Below are 24,482 nucleotides of genomic sequence, written 5' to 3'. Positions count from 1 at the left end.
AGAGAGTAATTTAATATCATCTAAAATATGGTTGAATAGAGAAAGATTTCTCTTGATTAGTATTTAACTGCTCTTTTCCATAAGGTAACCTACAACACAGTGTTTGGGTCCAATTATCAAGGTGAAAATTGCTTATGCAAATCAATGTAAGGCAATGAGGTGTGGATAAAAAGCAAAAAGGAAATATCATTATTATTGGTTTGTGCTCATAAAATTCTGATGGCCTGAAGTAATGACAGGCACGATGCTACAGGGAGTATTAGCAGCAAAGCATGCTCAGTAACTTGTGTTCCAGGGAGATGCTGCTGTCTGTTAGCATGTGTATGCAGGACTTTTGTTTGAGACCTGCAGGCTTACAGTTGTGAAAGACTGCTCCCTGCATGTGGGTTTTCACGAAAATGAAAACTCAGATAGTAATAGAAGAACTGACACAGTGTGTCAAAGTTAAGGTCCTTTCTGTGGAGATGGTTTGTGTTTCCGTCCAGATGGTGACTCAGTCACACTTAATCTAAAATGAATGGCCATGGACAGTTTCTGCTCAAATGTCTCTCTGTTTCATTTAAAATACGGCACAGTTTTATATATGTGATAGGGAAAAGAGTTACCGCTTGGTAATCATTGTTTGTGATGATACTTATGATAGTCTTACAAAACCGATTCATCACAACTGGTTCTAGCCATTTGGACTTTACCAAATTAGCATTTATTAACAAGTTAAATTACAAAGGCAAGATTAATGAACATGTAAAAGAGAAAAACATTTGATTTTTATTGAAAGATTGCTTGATGTGAAAATAGTTTCATGTGTAACAAATACTTTTAAAACTTAAATAGCCATGGCTATTTATATCTCTAAATAAAAAGGGATTACTTTTTGTCACTGAATTTGTTTATTGGAAGGCTTACACACGGAATCCTTACCATGTGCTTCTGAACTGCAAGCTTTCCTGTGACCTCTGCAGCTATATGGATGGAGCCATGCCTTAAGCATTTCGGTGCTAACTGAAGAGTCCAAAGTTCAAACCTCGTAGTTTCTTCTCAGGAGAAAGAAAGGCCGTCTGCCCCTGTAGGGAGTGCAGCCATGAGACTGACCGGGACAGGGCGTCAGTGCCCACCGACGGTCGCTAGGTATTGGAATCCATACAGTAGCAATGCGTTTCTGTGTAAGGATACAATTATTTGTAATCAACCAAAAAGCCTTTACTATTAAAGATGCACCCTTTTCTCTCCTTTTTTTAATTTGGACATTGCTTAAGTAAGACCAAAAAATAATTGATGCATCTGAATTATGGTGAGAACATTTTTGAAAGTTCCACAGGCTCCCAAAAGGACTAAGAAGTCTGTTTTGCAAGAAGTACGCCCAAAGTACTCCTTAGAGATGAGGACTTCAAGCGTTCATCCTAGATCCTTACATACTTTTTACAAACAAACTGACATCATGTTTGGTAAAGTAGAGGGCCGGTGGAAAGAGGAAGGTCCTCAAGGAGATGCACTGACTCAGTGGCTGCAACATTGGGTACAAACCAAGGCGAAATGGTGAGCACGGTCCAGGACAGGGCAGTGTTTCATTGTATGTGAATCGGGTCGCTATTGGTTGGCACTGATTTGATGGCACCTAATAGAAACAACACATTCATTTTATTTATACTTTTATGAAGATTTTAGCCTTGTGTTTTATACACTTAAAATTGCAGCTTTTACTCTCCTTTTCAAAACTTTGTACAAATGCATATGCACTACAGATACTGAACATTAACATTTATATTGAAAATATCCTTCTCCCCTGGGATATCAAATATCTAAAATCATATGAAAGATGACATTTTGTAAGTTGGTGACTTAAAAGAAATCTGTAAATACTGCTCCTGGTCACGTGTTTGAAAACGTACAGTAAGATCGAATGTGTTGAAAGACCTCTTTTCGGTCAATGGCAATCGTGCTTTAGCTCTCCTCTACCTTCTAAGTCTGTCTTGAGAAAGACACAACTTCACCTTGGCTGAACAAAGAGAGTGTGGGTCCTGCAAGCTATGGCCTTCAGACATTCTTTTAACTCAGACCTGAAGCCAAGCCTGAGACCACCTTTCAGCTGGTGTGTGAACAATAACACATGGGTGAAACTAACATGCCCCTCAGAAAAATCAAGTATATACACCTGAACAGATAGTATTTATCTAAAAGCAAAATCAAGCAGAATTGTTTCCAGTAAACTAACAGAAAGGGGGCAAACCATGGCTAATGAAAACAGGAAAACCAAGGCAGGAATGTGTGAAGTGCTGACACCTTGTGAGAATTGTAACCCCGGGCCAGGGAACTCCCCATGCATGCATTGCTGGATTAGAAATGAATTTGCTCTGGAAACTTTCATGTAAATCATTATAAATATTTTAAAGACAAAAAATGGTGGCATCACTTGCTTTCCTCAATATGATTCCATTTGTAAGCAATCTCCAATAGCCACCATCTGTTTGTTGGCTCAAGGCCTCCACCTGTGATTTTTAAAAACATTTAAGAACACTAACCATTTAAATATAAAAATTTCCTGTTAATACTTTGTGCTAACAGAACAAAATTATAGTTTTTCTTCCTATACTAAAAGCTATACTTAGTTATTTCTACAGCCCATATTTATGACCCATTAAATATCATTTATTCTATACATTCTTGTTATGTACTTACGGTAAGTAGTGAGTATTTAGTGCATGCTGTATAGAGCAGGTATAGTATACATTTCCATGAATCATAAAATATGATAAAGGATTCAAAGACAAATATATGGTGCTAACTGTGTTAAATGCTACGAGGGAGTGAGAGGAGGTAACTTTATCGGGTATTTAGAAGATCTTTCTTCAGAAAATGGATGATACACAAAGTTCTGAGGGATATAAAAGGGCTGAGGGGAGATCATCAGGAAGAGGAAAGAGCTTGTGCAAAAGGTAAGAAAAATTGAGCATGTCAAAGGAAGCAAGCTAAGGTGCTTGAGAAAAGTTGGAAGGACAAAAGACAAGGTCGGAGAGGTACGGGTAGGAGCCCGTCATGGGGTATCCAAATAGACTTTGCGGAGAAAATTGGATTTTATCCTAAGTATAGTGGGGTGTTCTTAAAGGGTTTTAAACTGGGATGTTCTCTATCTTTCTGCAAATATTGCAGTGGCCTTGAAAGAATCAGCCTACCATTACGGTAACTGGCTAATAAGATTAGAAGGGAATTTAAGTATCTGGTAAAAGAGGATGAAAGGTTGGATATGGCATAATTAGGTATGCAGAGGCAGGGACATATTCAAAATGTATTTTGAAGGTACAATTAGCGGGGACTTGGCGTACATTGGACGAAGAGTGAGGTGTGGGAGCAGAGGGAGAGAACAGAGTCAAGGACGCCTCTGCGGTTTCCTGTTGAGGGCCTGGGACCAACCGGGAAGGACTGTACCGGTTGGGGGTTCCGAGAAGAGGGAGGGCCACCTCAGATCCAAATGGAGCAGCTGCCAAGGCAGGCAGAGTACCAAGTGTGCAGTGTCGCCAGTGCCTGGAGAGAAACACGTTTCAACAACAAGAAAGCGAGCAGCAAGGTTAAATGTAAGATACATGTGGAGTAGGGGAAAAATGGAAACGTATTCTTTTGGAAGACTGCAATTTTATTAGGTTGAGTGGAATGGGTATAAGCGCATACTTTTTAAAAATTGCAAAAGAAGGATATTAGAAAAGTGAAGTAATTTGCTATAAAGGATATAAGGACTCACAGAAAGCTTTTGTTTTATTGACTACTTCAATATGGGAGCCCGTTGTACTAACAAGAAAAGGAATTTGATAGTGCTCAAGAAGAGAAAACTGGCATCTCGGTCCTTGCGGTGGTGAAGGGACTAATTTTTATAGTAGAAAGATGCTTTCAATAAACTTGAAAATCTGGTAGTGGGGAGATGAGGGAGCTCCTTTCTAATTGTGCTTTTTTTCAGTGTTGTTTGAGCAAGGGTCTGTAGTGGAAAGCTGAGGATGAGAGGTGAAATGTGAGCATGTAGGTCTGAGAATAAAGAGGCACACCTACTAACTACTGATTGCCTCTTTGAGCTGGGTGATTATGAACGTATCATAGACTGAATCTGCTTAATTACAGGATTTTCTCCAGTGACGTTCAGCTGCACGAGTGCGGGTTTAGAGAAGAAAAATACTTGAATTCATCTGGAATTGTTTTTTTGCCAAGCTAGTATAATTGAAGAACAGAACTGAAAAGTTGAGGTGGCTATTTGCCAAGAATTGATTAAGATGAACTATGAAATCTAAGGAAAAAGAAGATAGAAAGTATCTCACACACATTAACAATACGAACACAAATAATAAACTAGTATAGTGTGTATGATTTTAGCACTGAAGAAAAGAAATTGCCTCTGAGAATATAAGAAATTTAATGTCCTTATAGAAGTGTCCTTAAGCCCATAAATGTAAAAATGTTCAAGGAAACCTTACCAATCTAGAACATGTGGGGCGGAACCTTCTGGTCTCGATTACATTGCTAGGCAGTCGTAGGTCCTGATGTCATGGAATGTGTAGGTATTGGAGAGAAGTGGAGATAGTGCGTATTTTTAAGTGTTACCTGTACGTCTTTCCAAACCTCTCCTCTTGAGGTCAGTGTCTGTACATAGAGGTATGGCGAGAATGAATGTCGTATGCCCATTTTCTGGGCTAGCTGCTAGCAAACCTGGCATCTCAGTAAATGGCTGCATAACTACATGTGCTAAGCCTTACAACTTCAGGAAATCTCTTAAACTCAGAGGGGAATTAGTTTTTTTCAGGTATAAAGTTTCGACTTCAACTTTTTCCTCCGTGCTTTTTGTGTTTAATTTGTTGTTATTTTAATAGTTTTACTGGGGGCTCTTACAACTCTTATCACAATCCACACATGCATCCATTGTGTCAAGCACATTAGTACATAAGTTACCTTCATCATTTTCAAAACATTATCTTTCTACTTGAGCCCTTGGTAACAGCTCATTTTCCTCCCTCCCTCTCCCACGCGCCCTACCTCATGAACCTTTGATAATTTGTCATTTTTTTTCAGGTCTTACACCAATCTCCTTTCACCTGCTTTTCTGTTTGTTGTCTGTCCCCCTGGGAGAGGGTTATATGTTGACCATTGTGATCGGTTCCCCCTTTCTCCCCCACCTTCCCCTTGCCTTCCTGGTATCACTACTCTCATTATTGGTCCTGAGGGGGTTAGCTGTCCTGATTTCCCTGTGTTGCAAGCTCCTATCTGTACCAGTGTACATGCTCTGGTCTAGCCAGATTTGTAAGGTAGAATTGGGGTCATAATAGTGGGGAGTGGGGGTCACGGAGGAAGCATTAAAGAACTAGAGAAAAAGTATGTGCACACTGACTGGCTCATCTCTTCCTCGTGACCCTTCTGTGAGGGGAAGTCCAATTGTCTACAGACGGGCTTTGGGTCTCAACTCTGCCCTTCCCCTCATTGACATTGATGTGATTTTTTTTTATCCAAGCATTTTTCTCCTTTAGGTTAATTCATATAATTTCCTTTCATTGGCCCTCTGGAACATTTTGACTTCTCTTGGAAGTAAAGTTGAACAGAGAGAGGTTCAAACCAGATAGTATTTTTTTGAGCTTGCTCATAAAGTTTCTAATGTATCCTGATCTTTTTTGCATCATGTATATTTTTCTAAAGATTTATACTGTTTTCTGAGCACATGCTTGTAAGGTATACATTAATATTATCAGATGACTGGTAAGGGCCAAATTCCTTACCCAGTTCTTCTGAGTGTGTTGTCATTGAGTTGAATTTGACTCGTAGTGAGTCTTTGTGAAACTGACAAACAAACAAACACCACACTGCTTAGTCCTGAGATAAACTCACAATTGTTATATTTGTGCCACCATATATATTTATCTTACCAAGGATTTCCTTGCTGTGCACATCCAATATTTCTCAATTAAAATGCATTTTCGTTTCCTGTGGTCTCCTGCACTGGGTGCTGAGCAAGAGTAGGGTGGGGGCGGTGATGGTCATAGACGTGACTTAACGTCAGTGCCCTCTTGTTTCCTAGGAAATAGTGCATTTTGCCAGCCAAGACCAAATATGTCTGTTTGGTAAGCTTGTAGTGGTCTAAGTCCTTTACCAGGGCATTCAGCAAAGGCAGTTCCCAAACTTCAGTTTTACCAATAGATACATTTTATGTCTGAGTAATATTTCACTCTCGCAGTGAAAGTGAGAAGTAGGGCTATTTTAGTACTCCAGAGCACCCCAACAGACTATTACTTTCACACTATTTCACTTACAGGTGTAGGACCCTGTCAGGTTGTTCTGGAACACAGTACACATCCCAAAATAGAAATAACTGCCTTTCTGCTGGTGTGCCTGCATGTTGGAGTGTGATCTATAATTAATACATAAAATACATATAAAAACAAACCTGGTATAAGAATGTTTCGCTGTCTTTAATTAAAAATCAAATGAATAGACAACTAAAAATCTTCATGGACTTACAGTTTATTTTGAGTGAAAATCGTCTGCCATACTGAGTAGCTTATCATGAAAGTATGAGTTTTAAAAAACTCATTAAGTAGAATGATGAAATTTTTAAACGTGCAAAATTGCATTTTGCTCCTGGAGAAATATCTGGATCCTCCTATAGCCAATCAAACTACTTAGGGAGATAACTTTTGGCATAAACACACATTTAAAAAAACCCACAGAATCAGAATGACATATCAACAATAAAGTACTTTTCAGCGATTGTTCTGCATATTTAAATAGCTTTGTTCTTAAATGGCACCTTGCTGTTTTATGGTGGCTGGAAACCTCCAGATCTTGACAAGTGAGTAAGGGTTCCAAGAGATCAAATGTTCTTCTGGGAAGCTTGACCACAGTTGAATGGTAAATAGGTACAATTAATACCTGTGCCTCTGTTTCCTCCTCTGTTCTTCTCTCTGATAATGAAAATGTGAACTTTACTGCTTTTATTTTGTTTTATGCTTTGTCACTGCTTTGATGCTCATTTTACATAATCTCATAATCTCTAACTAGTCTTCTCATATTACCTAAAATAGCATCTGGTCTATACTCCAGCTTTGTGGTATTTTACTTTGTCATCTGTCACTGTGTGAGTCTCCTTGCTGCTTTCGTTCAAGGTCAGGGATTGTAGAGACATCCTCTGAATGCTGGCACAGGCCAGCATTCCAATATATTTTATCCCACTCTCGGTGACATTGCTGTGACCTGGCAGTTTGTAATCTGTGGTGGTGGTGTTCATGGACCCCTTCAGGTTACCACACTCTCACAGTGCACACACTGGCACAGATTGGAGTCCGGAGCTCGTGGTCCTTCCTCTGCTTATGGACCCCGGCTGTGGAAGCTTTTGTAAAGACAAGAAAGTAGCTTATTATAATTATGCACTGTCGTCGCTGTCGCTTTATGTGCACCTCCGTCTAAGAGCTTCTGCACAGGCTGCATCCCTTTCAGTTTCTGTGTGTGTACAGGTTTGTGTGTGTGGACTTTAACCTTCTGGTCTGCCTCTTTTGAAAACTTTCCCCGATACTTATTATGCGGAGCCCTGGTGGTGGAGGGGTTCTGTGTTGGCTGTGACTCACAGAGTTACAGTCTCAGAGACTCACAGGGGCAGGTCCCCCGTGCTACTGGGTTACTGTGAGGAGTCATCCACTCGTTGACAGTGAGTCCATTTTATAACACACACAAAAGCTGGTGGGTTATTAGGGAAATTTAGCCATATCTTTGTTTTGTTTGTTCAGCTTACGACACCTTTTAGTATTCTATCAGTTAGGGTTTGGAGTTGCAAGCCACAGAAGCAAATTCCAGCTGTATTATCCAGAACAAATTTAGTGCAGGGTTCAAAGGTAGCGCATTGGGTCAAAAGAAAGTCTAAATAGCTGGGCTTTGGAAATAGAGTAGTAACTAAAGGGTTCTGTGAAATACAGAGAGGCAGCCAGAGTCGAGCTACAGAACTCTCAGATCCAGTTGCTGACATGGCCCCCACCCAGCTCCTGTCACCAAGACAGGACATACATTTCAATGATCTTCCTTCCCTTCTTTGCTCTACCCACGGGCATCCACAGACCTCGAAGGGAGCATGGGGTTGTCTGAGGACAGGGGGCACGCCCATCCTCTCTTACCAGAGAGAGTGGCAAGTGTGCCTGTAGTATTGTGTCCCTCTCCTTGCTCTCTTATAAAAGTCCGTATTGAATTATTGCCCCCATCGAAAAGTGCTGTTTAAATGTCGGAAAGCCAAACACTGACATATTTTGGTATCAATTGTTCAAGGCACATTTTATCGTGATAGAAAGAAATAATGTATTAAACCTGTTTCAACCTTCCTGCCATACAGTCAGGAAAAAAAAAATCAATGCCTGAATTTATTTATCATTTCTCAAACTAGTCGTGCAAGTAGATGACATCCTCATAGCAGAGTCACTGCGTGCAACATGGGGCCTGGTCTCACTGTAGAAAGCATTGTTTGTGGTGTGCTCATGAGCGAGTCTTCCCTTTTACTCATGAACTGAATTCTGACTTTGTTCAACGTCTCACCTTCACCTACTCTAGGCAGCCATATCCTGCTAAGGACTGGATTCTGCCTTCTGCAAGATCCAAATGGTACTGCTTAGTGCATCAGAAGCATGTTTTAGCTAGGTTGGTTAAATTATATACTAAATAATCCTAATATGTATAATTCATGACATCATAAAATTCTGATAAAGGAGAAATTTGAGGTATTGGCTGCAGGATCTGAAGCAAAGGTCTCTTGAGTCTTTAACATCTGATGGAAGGAACAATTCTGTCTCTGCCGACTGTGATATCTGAATCTTGTGCTTGGGCCTCAGCTGCTAAGAGCCCAAACTGGAGGAAAGATTCCACTAAGGGGGCTCAGTGAAGTGCTCCGGAGGGAGGGGCTGCACCTCTACTGTAATCTTCCTTTTCTTAGAGGACGGGACACGTTTTTATCACTTTGAAAGTCATCCTGGGGAAAAAATAAAGAAAAGTCATCATAGGGTAAATTTTCGTTTTACTTTCAGCTAAACACATCTAAAGTACGTCATGCATCTTTGGTTTTTATTGAATGGTCCCTCTGCAACCTGAGGGATAGACTACTCATGCAGCTAATCTGCTGCCCTAACACACGGAAAGACTCATTAATAAGAGAGTAAGCATTCCATAACTATTTGCATGTAAACCTTGAAAGATAATAGGCCTTTACTTCCTCAGCTCAACATTTTACTTTCCCTCTGACCTTTCTTAGTCCCACTGGCTTTTATATATGAAACGTTATGAACTGTACTACTTGTTAGCCAAAAGTGGAAAACCAAAAATGGTATTATATTCAATCATTCAAAATCTTTTGATATGGAACTGCATATGTATTAATGTAAATTATATATAACAAATAAACACTGAGAAAAATGAGTTTGAGTATTTGAGCGAATCTGGTGTGAATAGTAAGGAGCACTGTTGGTGTGTGAGCTGCTAATCTCAAGGTCAGTTGTTCAAACCCAACAGCCACAGAAGAAAGATGAGCCTGTGCATGCCTGTCCAGATGTGGTTGGGAAAGCCTATACAGAGTTGCTATGAGTCAGAATGAACTCAGTGGCACTGGGTTTGGTTTTCTTGCTTTTATCAGTGTAATAAATCTTTTACTTCATTGCAAATTAGTAATAGAAAAGCATATTGACTAAGGAACCTCAGAAAACACACGCAGATTGAGCATTTATTGCGTACTATATTGGGAACACAGTTTGGTTAAACAGTGATAAGCCAAAACAACCAGGTCCTTACCTTACACAATAGAGCCCTGGTGGTATATTAGATCACTTATTGAACTGCTAAGTGCAAGGTCAATAGTTCAAAAGTACCAGCTGCTCTATATGATTTCTGCTCCTGTAAAGATTTATAACTTTAGACACCCAAAGGGGGCAATTCTACTTTGTGGTATACATCATAATCAATTGGATACCAGTACCATTTTGTTTTTGACCTTATGGCGAGAGGCGCTAGTCCTGCAGTGGGGAAGTGTTCTGTGCTAACCAAAAGCAAAGTAGTTTTAACCAAACATGGCAGATCTCTGTAAAACAAAAGAAGCAAAATTCTAGGAAATGCTACCGAAAGTGTGACTCCCTCCTACAGGACGACCATGCAGTGGAAACAGCTGGATGCCAATGGTTTGGGTGGGATTTACTTAGGGAGTTTTTAGATTATGTGGGCAGTTAAATTAGTGAGCAGGCAATTGAAACACAGAGTAATATGTCTTCTGATAGGGTACAAGGTACTTGGCTCAGAATTAGAAAGGAGGCAGAAGTGGGCAAAGATTCTCAGGGAAAATGCATTAAAATTGAGACTTGACTATTAAAGTGAATTTGCACAGTAAAGGAGAAAGGTAAAGTTTGAGTGGAGAACTAGGAAATAGAGAAAATATTGTATTAGGCATCTTCAAATAAAGTAGCTAATCTGAGACTGGGCAACAAGTGCTAAGAGGCTTGAGGAAGTACAGCGGGGCTAGTCCATGAGGGAGCTCAAGGTGTAGTGTTTTCTGAGCACACCGTATTGGCTGGCTAGCACAGTGGTGTGTGGTAGGGTTGAAAGAGAGAAGAAGCAGTGGCAGGCGCTGTGTCCAGGTGAGAAGCTGTAATGTGTAGCGTGGCACCTTAGAGGAAGATTCAGGATATCAGAGCAGTAATGTGACGGGAAGGACAGGAAGGCGTGAAAGATGACTCTTTGGTTCACATTCATCATTGGGGAAAAGCCCTCAAGAAGAGACAGTTTGGGGGAGGAGAGTGAGTTTAGCTTTCTTTGAATATGACCCTTAATTATCTTTGGGGAATCTAGTGGATATTGGGCTGTAGACATATGTATGGGGTTTGGATATGGACCAGGGTCTGTGATTTCAAATTTCCTGATATCTTAAATGATTATATTACCTATCCCAATGTTATGTGAATTAAGTGAAGGAATATAAAGCAATTCAGTGTTAAGAGAGGCAAATGACATTATAGTTTTTTATGTGAAACATTCCTTAATTATTAGTGATGCTACCCTTTGGTTGGTTACGTAATTCAGTTTCCTATTCAGTAGCCTGAGCTTATTAAGAAGATTATTGTAGCTAATATCACCTCAATCACTATTGGTGGTGTAGTATTTACGTGTGGGACTGTGATCCACATGGCTGGCAGTTCAAACCCACCAGCAGGTACATGGGAGGAAGACAGGGCTATCTACTCCCGCAAACAGTTACAGTTCAGAAACCCTCGGAGGGTCACTATGAGTCAGCATTGACTTGATGGCAGAGAGGTTTGGGTTATATAATATTGAACCTTCCTTTTAACTACATTTTAAAGTAGTTCACTTCACTTTTAACTACTATGCATGTTTGCTTTCCCATAGGTAGATATATCAGAATATGCTTTCGGTTAATCCCTTTTTAACTTGTAATCAGTTTATATTGCTAGATAGGTCTCATAAGTATATTCAACTAATCATCTTCATTATTTTCAACTTCTTTCATTTCTGAAATATCTAGTATAGACAGCCCATCACTGTTCTTACAGTGGATGTCAAAGCATTATACTTTATACATTTATATTGTAATGTCATATCTAATGTTGGATTTTCATATATGTGTCTATATTTATTAATAAATTTCTTATCCAATCATTGTCATATTCATTTACTGGTAGGTTAGAATAGAAGTTAAAGTCGTTCGATGTAAACATGCACCAACCATTGGAATTGCTTTGGCTCTGTAATTTTTGGTCCAAGACTTTCACAGCTTCAGTCACAGGGACCTACTCAAATTGCATCTTGTTATTTACATTTTTTTCTCAACGACCTTTTGCCCATCACTGTTCCTCCATTCCCACGAAACCTTCCTGGTCTATACTAAGTGCATTATACAATTCATGGAAATAAAAGAATAAATAGATGATATGGTTTTTAATAGGCATGATCCTCACATTTTCTTTGTAATTCTCCAAAGACTAAGAATATATTTCCATATGTATATCGTTGTTGTATAAGAGAAAGGCTGGGATAACTAAAGAATATGTGTTTGGGGAGGAAAGACAGTTGAAATCTGAAGAATTCCAATGCCATGAATATTGAAGCTGATGGGATTCCAACAAAAACATACCATTTCTATCCTGAATATCCAGCCTGGCATATGAAGACCCCCTTCTTAATCCTGACTGATTGCCATTTCAGCTTATTAGAAACAAATTGGAGCCTTATACAGAATTGGGAGAGTAAAAAAGACATTGAGCTAATGATCAAAATCAAGCTAAGATCCAACCGATCTCATGGTAGACTGACTGTAGATATTCTGATCCACCCCAAGGGGAAACCTGTATTCCTGCATCGGTCCTTTCCAGATCTATCGGTGTCCCTTTGCTGCCTCTCTTTTATTATCCCAATACCTCTGCATAAACAGAACTCAACAATAATAGTTCTCATTTAAATAGATGTTTCACATACATTTATAAGTTTCAATGTCCATTGTTTTTCAGTGTATTCAAGAGATTCCCCCAAGATACACACACAAACAAATTAAAAGCAAAATTTCTAAAAATTTTAACACCTAATCAGAAAATGATTTAAATCCTAGTCCCAGGGTTCAAATAGAGAGTGCTTCATATAGCTCTCCTACCCAAAGCTAAACTCCAGGTTCAGATTAGTTCTTTGGAGATCTAAATTCGCAGTAAAGTTGTCCAGAGCATCTTGATGAGAAATCTGTCATTGCTAAGTCAGTGTGGATGTTACTTCTCCAGGCGTCTGATTAAGTGGGAGGTGCCATCTGAACATGTGAGTTGCCCACAAAAGCTCAATCTGTCACAGGTGCTACAATTTGTATTTCAGAAAATCTGCTTCTACAACTTTAATTATCTCCAAAGCATCCCACTTTACATAAAGTTCTCAATGGAGTCAGCATTTTTCCCCCAGTTTCAGAACTGGCATGTAAATTAAGCATTTGCCTGTTACCTCCAAGTTCTAGGGCTGAAAGGATCTCAAATGAGACACTTTGCTTAACATCATCTATGTTCTTCTCCTTCTCCCACTTCGACATCGGAAAACTAAGTGCCCAGTCGTCATAACTGAGGACGCATTCACCGCGATGCATCCATGCCTCCCAGAGAGGAGGAAGGCTTAAATTAGAAAGAGAGTGTGTAGGTTTAACTAATAGTTGGGAATTCCTAAATTAAAAAAATATTAGACCAGGATAAAATTTCTTTTTAATAATACTTTTTCATCAAGTCAATGAAAAGCAATGTTTATCTCTGTGATAATAGGCACCTTCGCACTAGAAAGCCTGTGACAACAGTCCTCTTTGGTCAAAGTGATACCTCTTACCTGTTTGACTAACAGAAGGCCATTGGGACTCATTTACACTGGCTACGTAGACAAAAATCAGCCAGTCCCACTTGACCAAATCTTTCTTAGTTAGGCCTTCTGATAAGGGTCACACAAAACCACACATTGCTTTCATTTTATACTCTTCCATGGAATCTGAACTCGAAAGACATCCACCGCAGTAAAGATTTGTTATTGTCAGAGTTGTTCTTATCCCATGAAATATTTTTTTAGATTCCAGTCTAAAATCCTGATGGGCAAGGTTTCCCAAAATATTACACTGGGGAGGTAATTTAATTAAAAAAGCCAAGGTTGACATGATAAATGAAGGGATGTTTTTTGACCCCCCCCAAATCTATAAATGATTCAACTCTCAAAAATAATTTTTAAAGATTAAAGTTATTTGATACTTAATTAGAAAATATGCTATGCTTAAGTTTTTTTGAATAGTTTAAAATTTAATTCTTATAAACCTTTATGAGTATTTCTCTTTGTATCAATATAAGCACAGCAAATAGAATTGTTTATTTGATTTGAGAAATGATTATATTAACTGGTAATTGCTTAGCAGTTAAATTGTAATTCAAATCTTATTTTCTTTGTAGGATTATTTAACCATTCATAAGTATGGCAACGCAGCCAGAAATGATCTCTGGAATGCCTTCTCAGAGGTAAAGTATAGGAAGAAAAAGAACCCAAACCATTGGTAACTTTTATTGACGCTGACAGTATGTTTTCATTTTGAGCTTTTATTTCCTTTGTCGCATATTATTTATAAATGTATAGTAATGAGCTATATAAAATGTAATAAAAATACAATGGGATTTAAATGTACTTAATGTTATTGATGCCTTTCATACTTTAAAAAGATAATAATTATGGAATACAATTTTAATATATTTGGGAAGTGAGTCATGCTAAAGTGAGAAATACTGCAAGTTTTTAAGGAAATATGTTTTCTTGTGTGCATGAAAAATATTTAAATATACCAACTAGACACACTGGGGATATTTAATGATGCTGCATGTATTTACTTTACCAGTAAAATGTATTTTATTCTCCATTATGTAAAAAAAATTAATGCTAATGAAACTTCCATATATATATGCATGAAGCCTAACTTAAGGTGAGAAAATTAATTTTAGTAACACATTATATTAGCTTCACTGATCTTGAAATGTTTCATATTTAGGTAAATATTAAAGGTAAAAGTGAAAATGATTTAATATAATTATATGTATAATTCATGCTTATAAAGCTCATTTATCCAATTTGGGTTCTAAAGGCTTTGAAGAGGAATGGAAAATATGTAAATATACAAGAAGTCATGGATCAGTGGACGCTCCAGAAGGGCTATCCTGTTATCACCATCTTGGGAAATGCAAAAGCCGAAAAGAGGGTAACCATTACCCAGCAACGCTTCATTTATGATATAAGTGCTAAGACCAAAACCTTTGAACATCGAAACAGCAGGTACCACTGACTCTCTTTTAATTTAACATGAATATAGGAACTTTTCTTTTTTCCATTCACCTTTTAATTTTAATATTTTAAGATAATTTTGACAACATAATTCTGAAATATAAGTTAAGACTCTTTTTATTTCTTTATTTCCATATGGTATTTTTGATTCCTTTTACTGCCGATACCTTACATATTTTAACCCCTGATTGATGAGCACACTTATGGTATTTCATTGAAGACTATTTTAAATTATTCTAATCATTTTAAATGTGAGATATGATATTTTACTTTTTGTTATAATATTTTTTAATCATCTTTAAGAAAGTTAAGGTGTGTTGTGAATTGAATGGGATCAATCTAGAAAACCAAATCAAAAGTATTTAGATAATAAATATTATCCTAGTTAACAAAACTCAAAAACTAAATAAATACCTTAAGGTGATCTTAAGTAGAAGTGGCAATATGAAAATATATTCTCTTTCCCTCAAATGTGGTGTTTAAAACTATAGAAAACACACCTGAATTTTGATTTGCTATAAATTTAACATTGGGGAACCCATTTAATTACTTAAAATTCAGAATATAAACATTCTATCCAATTTTTCTAGTTTATTTTTACTACTTTGTTTCAGTAAAGACTGAGTCAATGTAAGAAAGTACACTTCAAATCAGGCAGTTTTTAAATTTATATATAGAATGCCCTGGTAAGGGATTGGAGGGGTGAAGGGAGGGCAAGTATAGAGATCAAAAGTAATAAGTAAATAGAAGTGCTCATATTAGTTTACTCATGCTGTGTCCTATCACCTTGGGAAATTAGGATGCTGGACTTCATCATCCATTATTATGTAGGATTGGTGGGGAATATTTTAAACTTACATGAATGGATAGCATCTCCAAGTTAGCTTGATGTGAATAAAAGTGTTAGGGAGATTCATGAACATTTTCTGGTGGCTGATATTGGAACTCCATTTAAGAAAACATGAAGTCTTCACTGTTGTATTGAGATAAATACTGGTACAGCAGCTATACTATACAATACGATACGATACTATAGTATACGATACGATACTATAGGTGTAGGAAGGAGCTGGGCTCCACAGCAGTTAGAATGGAAAGATTGGCCCTGGGTTCTCACCCAGCCATGCTGCCGGGGACAGACTTGCAGGTCTGCTGCCATACAGATGAAAACCCAATTCTGCGCCATCAGGTTGATGGCGACTCCTAGCCCCCCTAAACACAGGGTTGAACTAGCCTGGGAGTTTCTGAGACTGTGGCTGGGGCTGGGAGTAGGACCCCCTTCTTTCTGCTGACTTTGCAGTTTGTTCTACTCTCGTCAAGATGGGGGCACATGGAGGTTAAAGGCTCAAGTAGAGAGAGGCCTTCACCAGGTATGAGGAGTTGCCTTTTGCAATTAAACTCCTCGAACACGCAGAATAACACTCCTCCCTTCACCCTGTTGGGATCTGCCTGTCACTGCTTCGTCCCCTTCTCTGGGTCCCCACAGCTGTCAAAGGCTGCCCTGATCACCCACCGTCTGGCCCCAGGCGAAACACGCTTCGGCTTGGACCACGAAGTACACAAAAACGACTTGACTGTGGCGAAGCCAGATTGGGGCCATGCCTTTGAGAATGAACAGTCTGACACAGGCCTCCCCGATGCAGAAAAACAGAAAGGACACCCAGATGACAGAACAAATATTGAACAAAAATACTCTGCCAGCCCATAACCTGCATCAGAGGTGTCAGCCAGGAGCCTGGCTCTTCACGGGGGAAAGTCTCTCAGCATGAGTAAGCAGTTTTAGCACAGAGCGCTTAGCTTCTGCTGGCATTATAAAACCACCTGGATGGTTCTGAATCTGAGAAATTGGTATATAAAAATGTTGAGGAAAATTAAAATCCCCTTGGTGGCGTAGTGTTAAAGTGCTCAGCCGCCAGCAAAGATGGCATGTCGAAGCTGCCAGCCACTCCCTGGCAGAAAGGGGGAGCAGTGTGCTCCCATTAAGACAGCAGACCGGGACAACCCTAAGGCAGTTGTACCCCGACCTGTTGGAGGACCATGCGTCAGAATCCATTTAATGGCAAACAGAGCAAAAAAATATATATACATGACATTCTATTATTTAAAATAATTTTCCTAGTAGGACAGAATCCATCTCTAGATGAGAATTTACTATTCCCCACTTAGATTATTGCTTAATTTATATTAATGTTCAGTTAAAGCTTGAAAATCAAGTCTGTGTGCTCCTTGTACAAGCCTTCCGAGGTCTCTAGAAGAGACATTGCTGACGTGCTAAAATAAATGTTTCTCACGGCTCTCGACTTTTCAGCTACTGACTTGGATCGTTCATTGGAGGGGCAACTGGGAACTCACAGACAATATTTGAGATTAAAGGGTTTTATTTAAGGAAGTTTACAGGTTACATACAATCAAGGTGAAAAATACATAGGACATGGTTGTCCTGTCAGGAGAAGTCACCAAGTTCTCTTCCAGGTGATAACAAAGACCCAGCAAGCATGGCACTCCTGTGTAAGGTTCAGCCCAAAGCACTTAGCTCCAGCTCTGTGCATCAGCAAACCCAGTTAAGTAGCCAAAGGCCCCCCACTCTACAGGTCAGCCGTAGGTCCCAAAGCACCCAGCTTTACTGATCATGACTTTCGCTTTGCCATGACTGTTCTGTGGGACAATTATCATTACCTCTTACCTGGAACATTTTAAATGTGTAATGTAATTATTTTTCCATATGTAATAAATGTACATCCTAGCTGTTAAGTAGAGGAAGAATGAATCTTTGCTATTTCTAACAATTGCATATATTTAGTAATGTGTTTAAGTGCATAAAATCCTTGGTAGGACTTTGGTACACAGGAAGTTGTGAATTTTCATAGTTTGTTTTTCCTTCATTTCATTATAAATTTAATACATTTCACTGTTAACTAATACCACCTGAAGCATGGGGCACCTCCTGGGAGTCTTGGGCGACAGGGCATTCTGTGTGTCCGCACACTCACCCTTTCCTTATGGGCCCCACCTGCAGCAGTCTCCGGAGGGTTTCCCTGTGTGCATCAATGCTTCGTGAATGTTAGTAGCAACTCCTGGGTGTGATTTTTCTCATTCCACTTTTTAAAACGTACCAATTCTTTTCCATGTTAGTACAATCAGAATTCTTAAGAACTACTGAAGAAAGGGATATATTTTTTGAAAATTTTCTATTGTTACTTAAAATATGATATCCATATGATCAGTTAAACAGAAACAACAAGAACATAATCTAACTACACACATTAATTTTTTCTAATCACTTTTTAAAATATTACATACTACTAGAGTCTTAGACTTATTTAGAGGGTCTTTAGATGTTTTTAGTCGTATATATTGTTTGCTTTTTAATTAATATCTGTTTGGCTTCACAATTTAGATCGTCAATTCAATGTGGAAGATATACACCTATAAAGTCTTGTTCATAAAGTTAGTCTATGTCTTACAGAGAAATTGATTTGGTCTTTCATTTTACTTATACTCCACCCAGTTCCTTTCGGTCTAATTACAGAGAGTAATTAATTGAATGTCTCCAATATCTATTGTTTGCAAGTACACACAAAAAATAAACTTGTGTTTTAAATTGAAAATTAGATCCAGCATTTAGATTAGATCCAGGTACTATTGCCTCGTAACTTATTTTTCCAATTAACCAAAATAGATTAATTATCTTTGGTGAGGGATGCTGTTTAAAAAATAATAAAATAATCTGGCTGTGATGTTCCCACGGTGTGTCCATTGTCATATATTTATCACATGTTTTTCATTGCATGCGTCGAGGCCTCTCTTAAGGAACATAAATTGTTTTGTTCACTAACTTCTATCCAAAGAACCAGGTTAGGCAACAATAAATTGGTTCTTTCATGATGGATTATGTGGAGTCAATTACAGTGTAACAGGGTACCTTCACATGGTTGGCACTCAGAAATGTTTCTCTGATTAAGTTCAGCTTATCATTTAAAATTCAGAATGTCAAGGATGGCCTTTTGACTTTTGACTTTGGGGATAGCAGTTGTTATGACATAATGAATTTTCCTCTTTTCCATCTAACATATTACTCTTGATGAATTCCCATGTATTAATTGTGAGTGTGAGAAATGAACTCTGTGACACGTAAAACAATTATGTGTCGAGGGACCGATTCAGCACTGCTCTTCCCAAATCTCCAGAAAGACGCCCATTTTATGATCAGTCACTTGGCGTCTCCCCTGGTTCTCAGTTCTTCAGTCGCTCTCCAGTTATGAAGCTGACACAGTATAGCTTCTTATATCACAAACAAAATATATGACTTTAATACTCATTGCTCGCTTGTTGTGAAGTCTTGCCAATGACACAATGATAAAAGCAAACTAAAACAACAAGACAGGCCCACGTCAGCAAGTCCATTCTGACTCGTCATGACCCTGCATAGGGTTACTGACCCTGTAAACGTGTACAGTTGCTGATTGCCCCACTTTCCTCCCGTGGGACAGTTCTTAGCTTTGAACTCCCAGCTGTTTAGCAATAGCACAATGATTAGTTGAAGGAATCAGGTTATATTTCAAGAAAATAAAATATAATGCTTGAACGCAATGTAAAATCATCTATCATTAACTGGTTAGCCTTTCAGATTAAATAGATACTTTATGTAAACATATAGGCCTTGATTTTTATTACTATAAAAGGCAAACCTTATCAAATGTTTCTCTTTTATAACTCTGACCCACATTTGAACATTAAGTATCGGTGGTGCTTGGCCAATCCATTTGGAAATTTCATTTAAATCAGCAGGACATTAGGTGTGCCCTGTCGGGTGCATTGTGTTTATATGGATTTTAGGGGGATCTTGTCAGTCTTGTTTTATTCTCTTTGCCTGAATCACCTTATGTGTGCCATATTAACCTTATGGAAATATAATAAAATATCTCTCTGAACAGTTATAAAATAAATAAGGAGAAATTGGTGAAATGTGAATACATAAAATCACTAGTGTTTAATATTAAAACAATAGAAATGAATTATTTTAAGATTCAAATCAATATATACTGTAGTATTTAGCCACTTTTAACTCCTAATGCAAACATTTTGGGTTTTTTTGGCAAAGTATATTATTAGGAGATCTCTTCTACATTGACAGAAAACTTCTGAGTGCACAGTCTTCTTGGTGAGATAGAAACAATGAATTAGAATCTACTTTGATGTCTGAGTGCTTTTTTTATTGTTGTTTTTGGTAGCTTCCCTAAAAAGCATTAATAAAAATCCCTCTGAAGATGCATGTTTTTCAAATGAACACCAATTTGTATTTTTAAAGCTACTCTTCTATTTTGCAACTACCTGTGGCAGATTCCATTAACCATTGTGGTAGGAAATAGAAGCCATGTGTCTTCAGAAGCAATTATTTGGGTGTCTAACAAATCAGGTAAGATATATATTCTCCCCTGTGGACAATTGGTTTCAGATAATTGTTCAGCAACTTAACCTCTGGTTTCTGGGGTTATAAAAATGTGCATAAAGACAAACTAGAAAGAGAAGATGGAAGAATGATAATCACCTCTACAAGATAAGAAAGCATAAGAGGATCTCTTCTGTATAATTTCTGACTCATCCAATTTCACCCTGCCTATATAATTCTTGTTTATTCGTTCCTTTCATGGTGAAGAGAAAACATTTAAATGCTTTTGTAGATCTCATCGTAGCTGTTTTAAACTGTATAATTTCATAATCACACATTTAATTAAAATGTAAGCAGAACTCCCATTAGAGCAGTGTCTCACAAACTGAAACTGAGGCAACAGTTTTAATCCCATTCCACTGTCTTTGCATTTTCAGACTATCTCTTTTAGAGACCAGAGAAGCAATATCCTTCATGGGATTAGATAATTATAATTATTGGATTTGAAGGGAGAGGATTAGAGTTGTCCTCAAAGTGCACCCTTTGGGGGTCAAACCTCAAGGTGCAGGGAGAAGAGCCAGTTCATTGTCTTTCTACCCACAGACCCAGTGCTATCAAATAGATTCCAACTCCCAGCAGTCCTCGGACACGGGAGCACTGCCCCTTAGGGTGTCCCAGGCTGTACCTGCACGCACAGGACACCGGTGTCCTCTTTCACCCCCAGAGGAGCTGTGAGACTGAACCAGGGACGCTTAGTTAGCAGCTGTTGCTCTTTGACCCCAGCACCACCAGGGCTCCTTATTGTCTGTGTAAATGGCGCCAAACAGGAGAGGGGCCTATTTGCAATCACTCACAGAAGAGTACTTGAGTCCCTTCTAAGTCCTTCATGGACAGCAGGGTCCACATGAGGGTTCCTTTTGCTCCGCTTCCCAGCGAGTTGGAGAAAAGGCGATGATCATCTTCTATTAACACTTCAGTGGCACTAAGAAGGTCACATTTTTCTACCTTTTTCCCCTTGCTGCTTTCACCAATGCTGTTAGTGTATTTTAATTCTTTATGCTATAAACATCATTTTGAGCATATATCTTTTGTTTTAAGTAAATAAACAAATGTTTGTTTCATTTCATACATGGCACAGTTAAGTACTCAAAATAGATGCATGGCTACATATAGGCAAAATGTACTGAATCCAGAATGTAATCTGACTATCAGAAACATAAACACTTGTAATTCCCAGGGGTGAAGGTTACTCATAATTTCGTGTTAATGTAATTTTAATATGAAACTGCATATTATAAAGAGTTACAATTCCATTCACGTTTATTGTATATAAGACATTCACATGTAATGTGGTGGTACATTGAAATGCTGACTGTAACATTTATTGGTTTCTTCTCCTTTAAAATAACTCATTACAATTTGTTCTTTTAATTGCTTTGAGTTAGCGTTTATTTCGTGATTCTGAATTCACACTTACTATCTTATTTTCCTTTATAATTCTCTTTTATCCCCATGAAGCACCTTTACTTGAATACATAATATGTTATTACATGGTGAATGAAACTAGGGAGTTGTAATTGTCCAACGATTTGAATTATGCCATCCCTCCATACATTTCTTAGAAACATGAGATATAATATCTTCAGAAATAAACTACGACATATCCCTTTGAAATGTAGAGTGGAAATGAGAAAGTTAAAGAAATGTAGAAGTACTTACTGATTATATATTTGAATCAGCCTAAACACTCAGCTTAGAAGGTGAGGGCTATAGGGAGTCTGTTCTTACTGGAAACCTGCTGGAGAAGGTATTTCCTCTTTATCCTTTACTTTCTCCTTTTTGGGAAGACCATAAGCCGTCCCTTGACCAATACAGGTTGTACTTGAGAGATTGCTTCATCTTGAGTTATTAATCAGGATAATGACAGTCCATTCTTTCAACATGTTTGCCTTAAATATCACCAATGTTAATATGAAGAACTGCTATGAAGAACTGCACAGGTATACGCTTTAAAACTCTAGGGGATGCTATTTATGAAGGGGGTATTGTGAGTGGCACATCCCCACCCCACAGTCAGGCACTGCACACATATCAGAGTGTAAGGTGTCCTTTTGTTTCAATCCCAGCAGTGTTCTCTATTTGACACGAACATGGTAACACTTAATACTTAAGGTTGCTCAATACCGTCAAGTGTTTACTCAATAGCAAGTAAGTTTTCCACATGTCACTTGAAGGCCTTATAAATGCTTTATAAATGCACAAATTGGGGTGACCGATTCCCAGTGAAGCTAAAAATAAAAGTCATCTTTCTAGTTTGCCTTTTTCAGTGTCATTTTACCTATGCACCATCTTCTCTTGAAGTCCTGAACTTCGATGAGGCCTAGTAAAAACCTGACACCACACTATAATTAGGTAAAAAGAAAAGATTGGTTAACCTCAACTTCTTTTATATGTTATCTCCTATTTTATTCAAAACAAACAACTAATGTACATGAAAAGTATCTGCATTAAGCCAGGGAGAAAAACGCATTGGTCAATTGTTATAAACACATGTAAAAAATGCCAAATTTTAATGACAACAACCAGATCAATGTTTTGTAATTTTTCATGGTCAGTAAAGATTTTATTTCACATATATTCACACAAGGCCATAGTTAATTATAAAGTTTAAATTTGATTATCATCATCATATTTTCTTGAGAGTTAAATTTTTGAAGCCCTTTGGATAAATATATAATTATTTCTAAAGATGACATAAAACGCTACCTAAAGTATTAAGTCAATTTTTAAGTTATTAGAAACAGCCAAAATTTTTTCTCTCTTTCATTTTCACTGAGAAAATACCAACAATCTAGGCATTATAAATGTAATAGCTTGCATATTTACTGGATATTTGCTTACCCAAGAGTGGAAGGCAATACATTCAGTTACATTTTAGGAAAGAACACAGTCAGAATAGAGTAGACACTGGCTCTGAAAGGTCAGTAAACACTAAACTAGTGCTGAAGTGCTCTCACCTTTGCCTTCAGCATTGGCTTACTTGAGACTCAGAAGCCCTTAGAAGCAATATGATTTTAATCCCCATCTTCTAAATGAGTTTATTACAATTTGATGGTAACTTGGATCAAGTCCGTTGGCAAATTAGGTAAAGAGCTAGGTCTAGGGCTGTGATTTTCTTCTGTTATTTTTAATACTTCTCTCATGAGCACACCCTTATTTACCGTGGATAAAATTGTAAAGTTTTGTTAGGCTGTCTGGGCGATCTCTTAGTTATGTAACACTTTGTCATTGGGTGTATGCCAGTGACTCTTAAAGAGCTACAGAACATTATCTCATTTAATTCTCTTACAAGTTTAGGGAGGAAGTCCACCTAAGTTATCACAGAGTTTATTGTGTATTTCCAGTTTTGTTATCCTGGTTGACATTTCTTCTCATCTGCAGCCAGCCAAGTTTGTAAAGAATATATCACCTTCTTCTTTTGGTCCTGGGGTGTGTGTGTTGGGTGTGTGTTTTGGGTGTGTGTGTTGGGTGTGTGTGTTGGGTGTGTGTTGGGTGTGTGGTGGTGGTAAATGAATGATAAGAACTAAAATATTTTAAAGTATTAACTGCTCTGTGTTTTGATATGGCCTAAGACTTGTGTCATTTTGGGAACATTCCAAATAGAAATTTTAATTATTATTACCGACCCTCAAAATATAGCTTCCATAATTTTTTATGGTTCTCATCATGCACTGTACATCACGAGGCCATGGAAAAAGAACACTTTAAAATTCATTGCTTGCCATTAGTTAATTTGAAGAATATTTTAGGGATATAATTAACTAGAACTGAAAAGGTATTTAAGAATGTATTACTATATCTTGCCAGGGATTATTTCTCTACAGATTTCACTTATACCAGAGACATAAAAATATTCACGAACAGTAATAACCTTCAGGTTTTAGTTATCAGTTTAATAATGGCAAACTTAAAAGCAGGAGATGGCTGCCTTTTATTTCCTTTCCTTCTTTTTTACTGACCAGACTACATAAAAGGGGTAAGAATTGCTTTTATCATTTATACATACATATTATTTTAATTTGAGTATAGATTTAAATTTTTGAATAAAATTGATTTAAAAACAAGAGCCAATTATATCACATGAGATTTATATAAAAGATGAGCATGAAATAACTTTTAAATTATATTTAATAATTATAAATCATGACAATTTGAAACCTGTAAAACTCTAAATTATATGATCAGATATGAGGCTTGAATTTTAAATATT

At 37.8% G+C, this 24,482-nt stretch overlaps 1 protein-coding gene across 1 annotated transcript in view; it reads left to right on the top strand.

Annotated features, from left to right (window-relative positions):
- LOC142436553 (thyrotropin-releasing hormone-degrading ectoenzyme-like) overlaps positions 1-24,482 on the top strand; it is a 184,874-nt gene that overhangs the window by 100,740 nt on the left and 59,652 nt on the right. Inside the window, exons 6-8 of the mRNA XM_075540127.1 lie at positions 13,947-14,012; positions 14,627-14,814; positions 20,151-20,239. Of these exons, the coding sequence (XP_075396242.1) occupies positions 13,947-14,012; positions 14,627-14,814; positions 20,151-20,239 (343 nt within the window). The remainder of the gene's footprint in view (positions 1-13,946; positions 14,013-14,626; positions 14,815-20,150; positions 20,240-24,482) is intronic.

The sequence above is a fragment of the Tenrec ecaudatus genome, unplaced genomic scaffold (assembly GCF_050624435.1).
Source record: "Tenrec ecaudatus isolate mTenEca1 unplaced genomic scaffold, mTenEca1.hap1 Scaffold_398, whole genome shotgun sequence".
Taxonomy (NCBI): Eukaryota; Metazoa; Chordata; class Mammalia; order Afrosoricida; family Tenrecidae; genus Tenrec; species Tenrec ecaudatus.
Note: the sequence above shows the minus strand (reverse complement) of the source record. Positions and strands in the feature narration are given on the sequence as shown.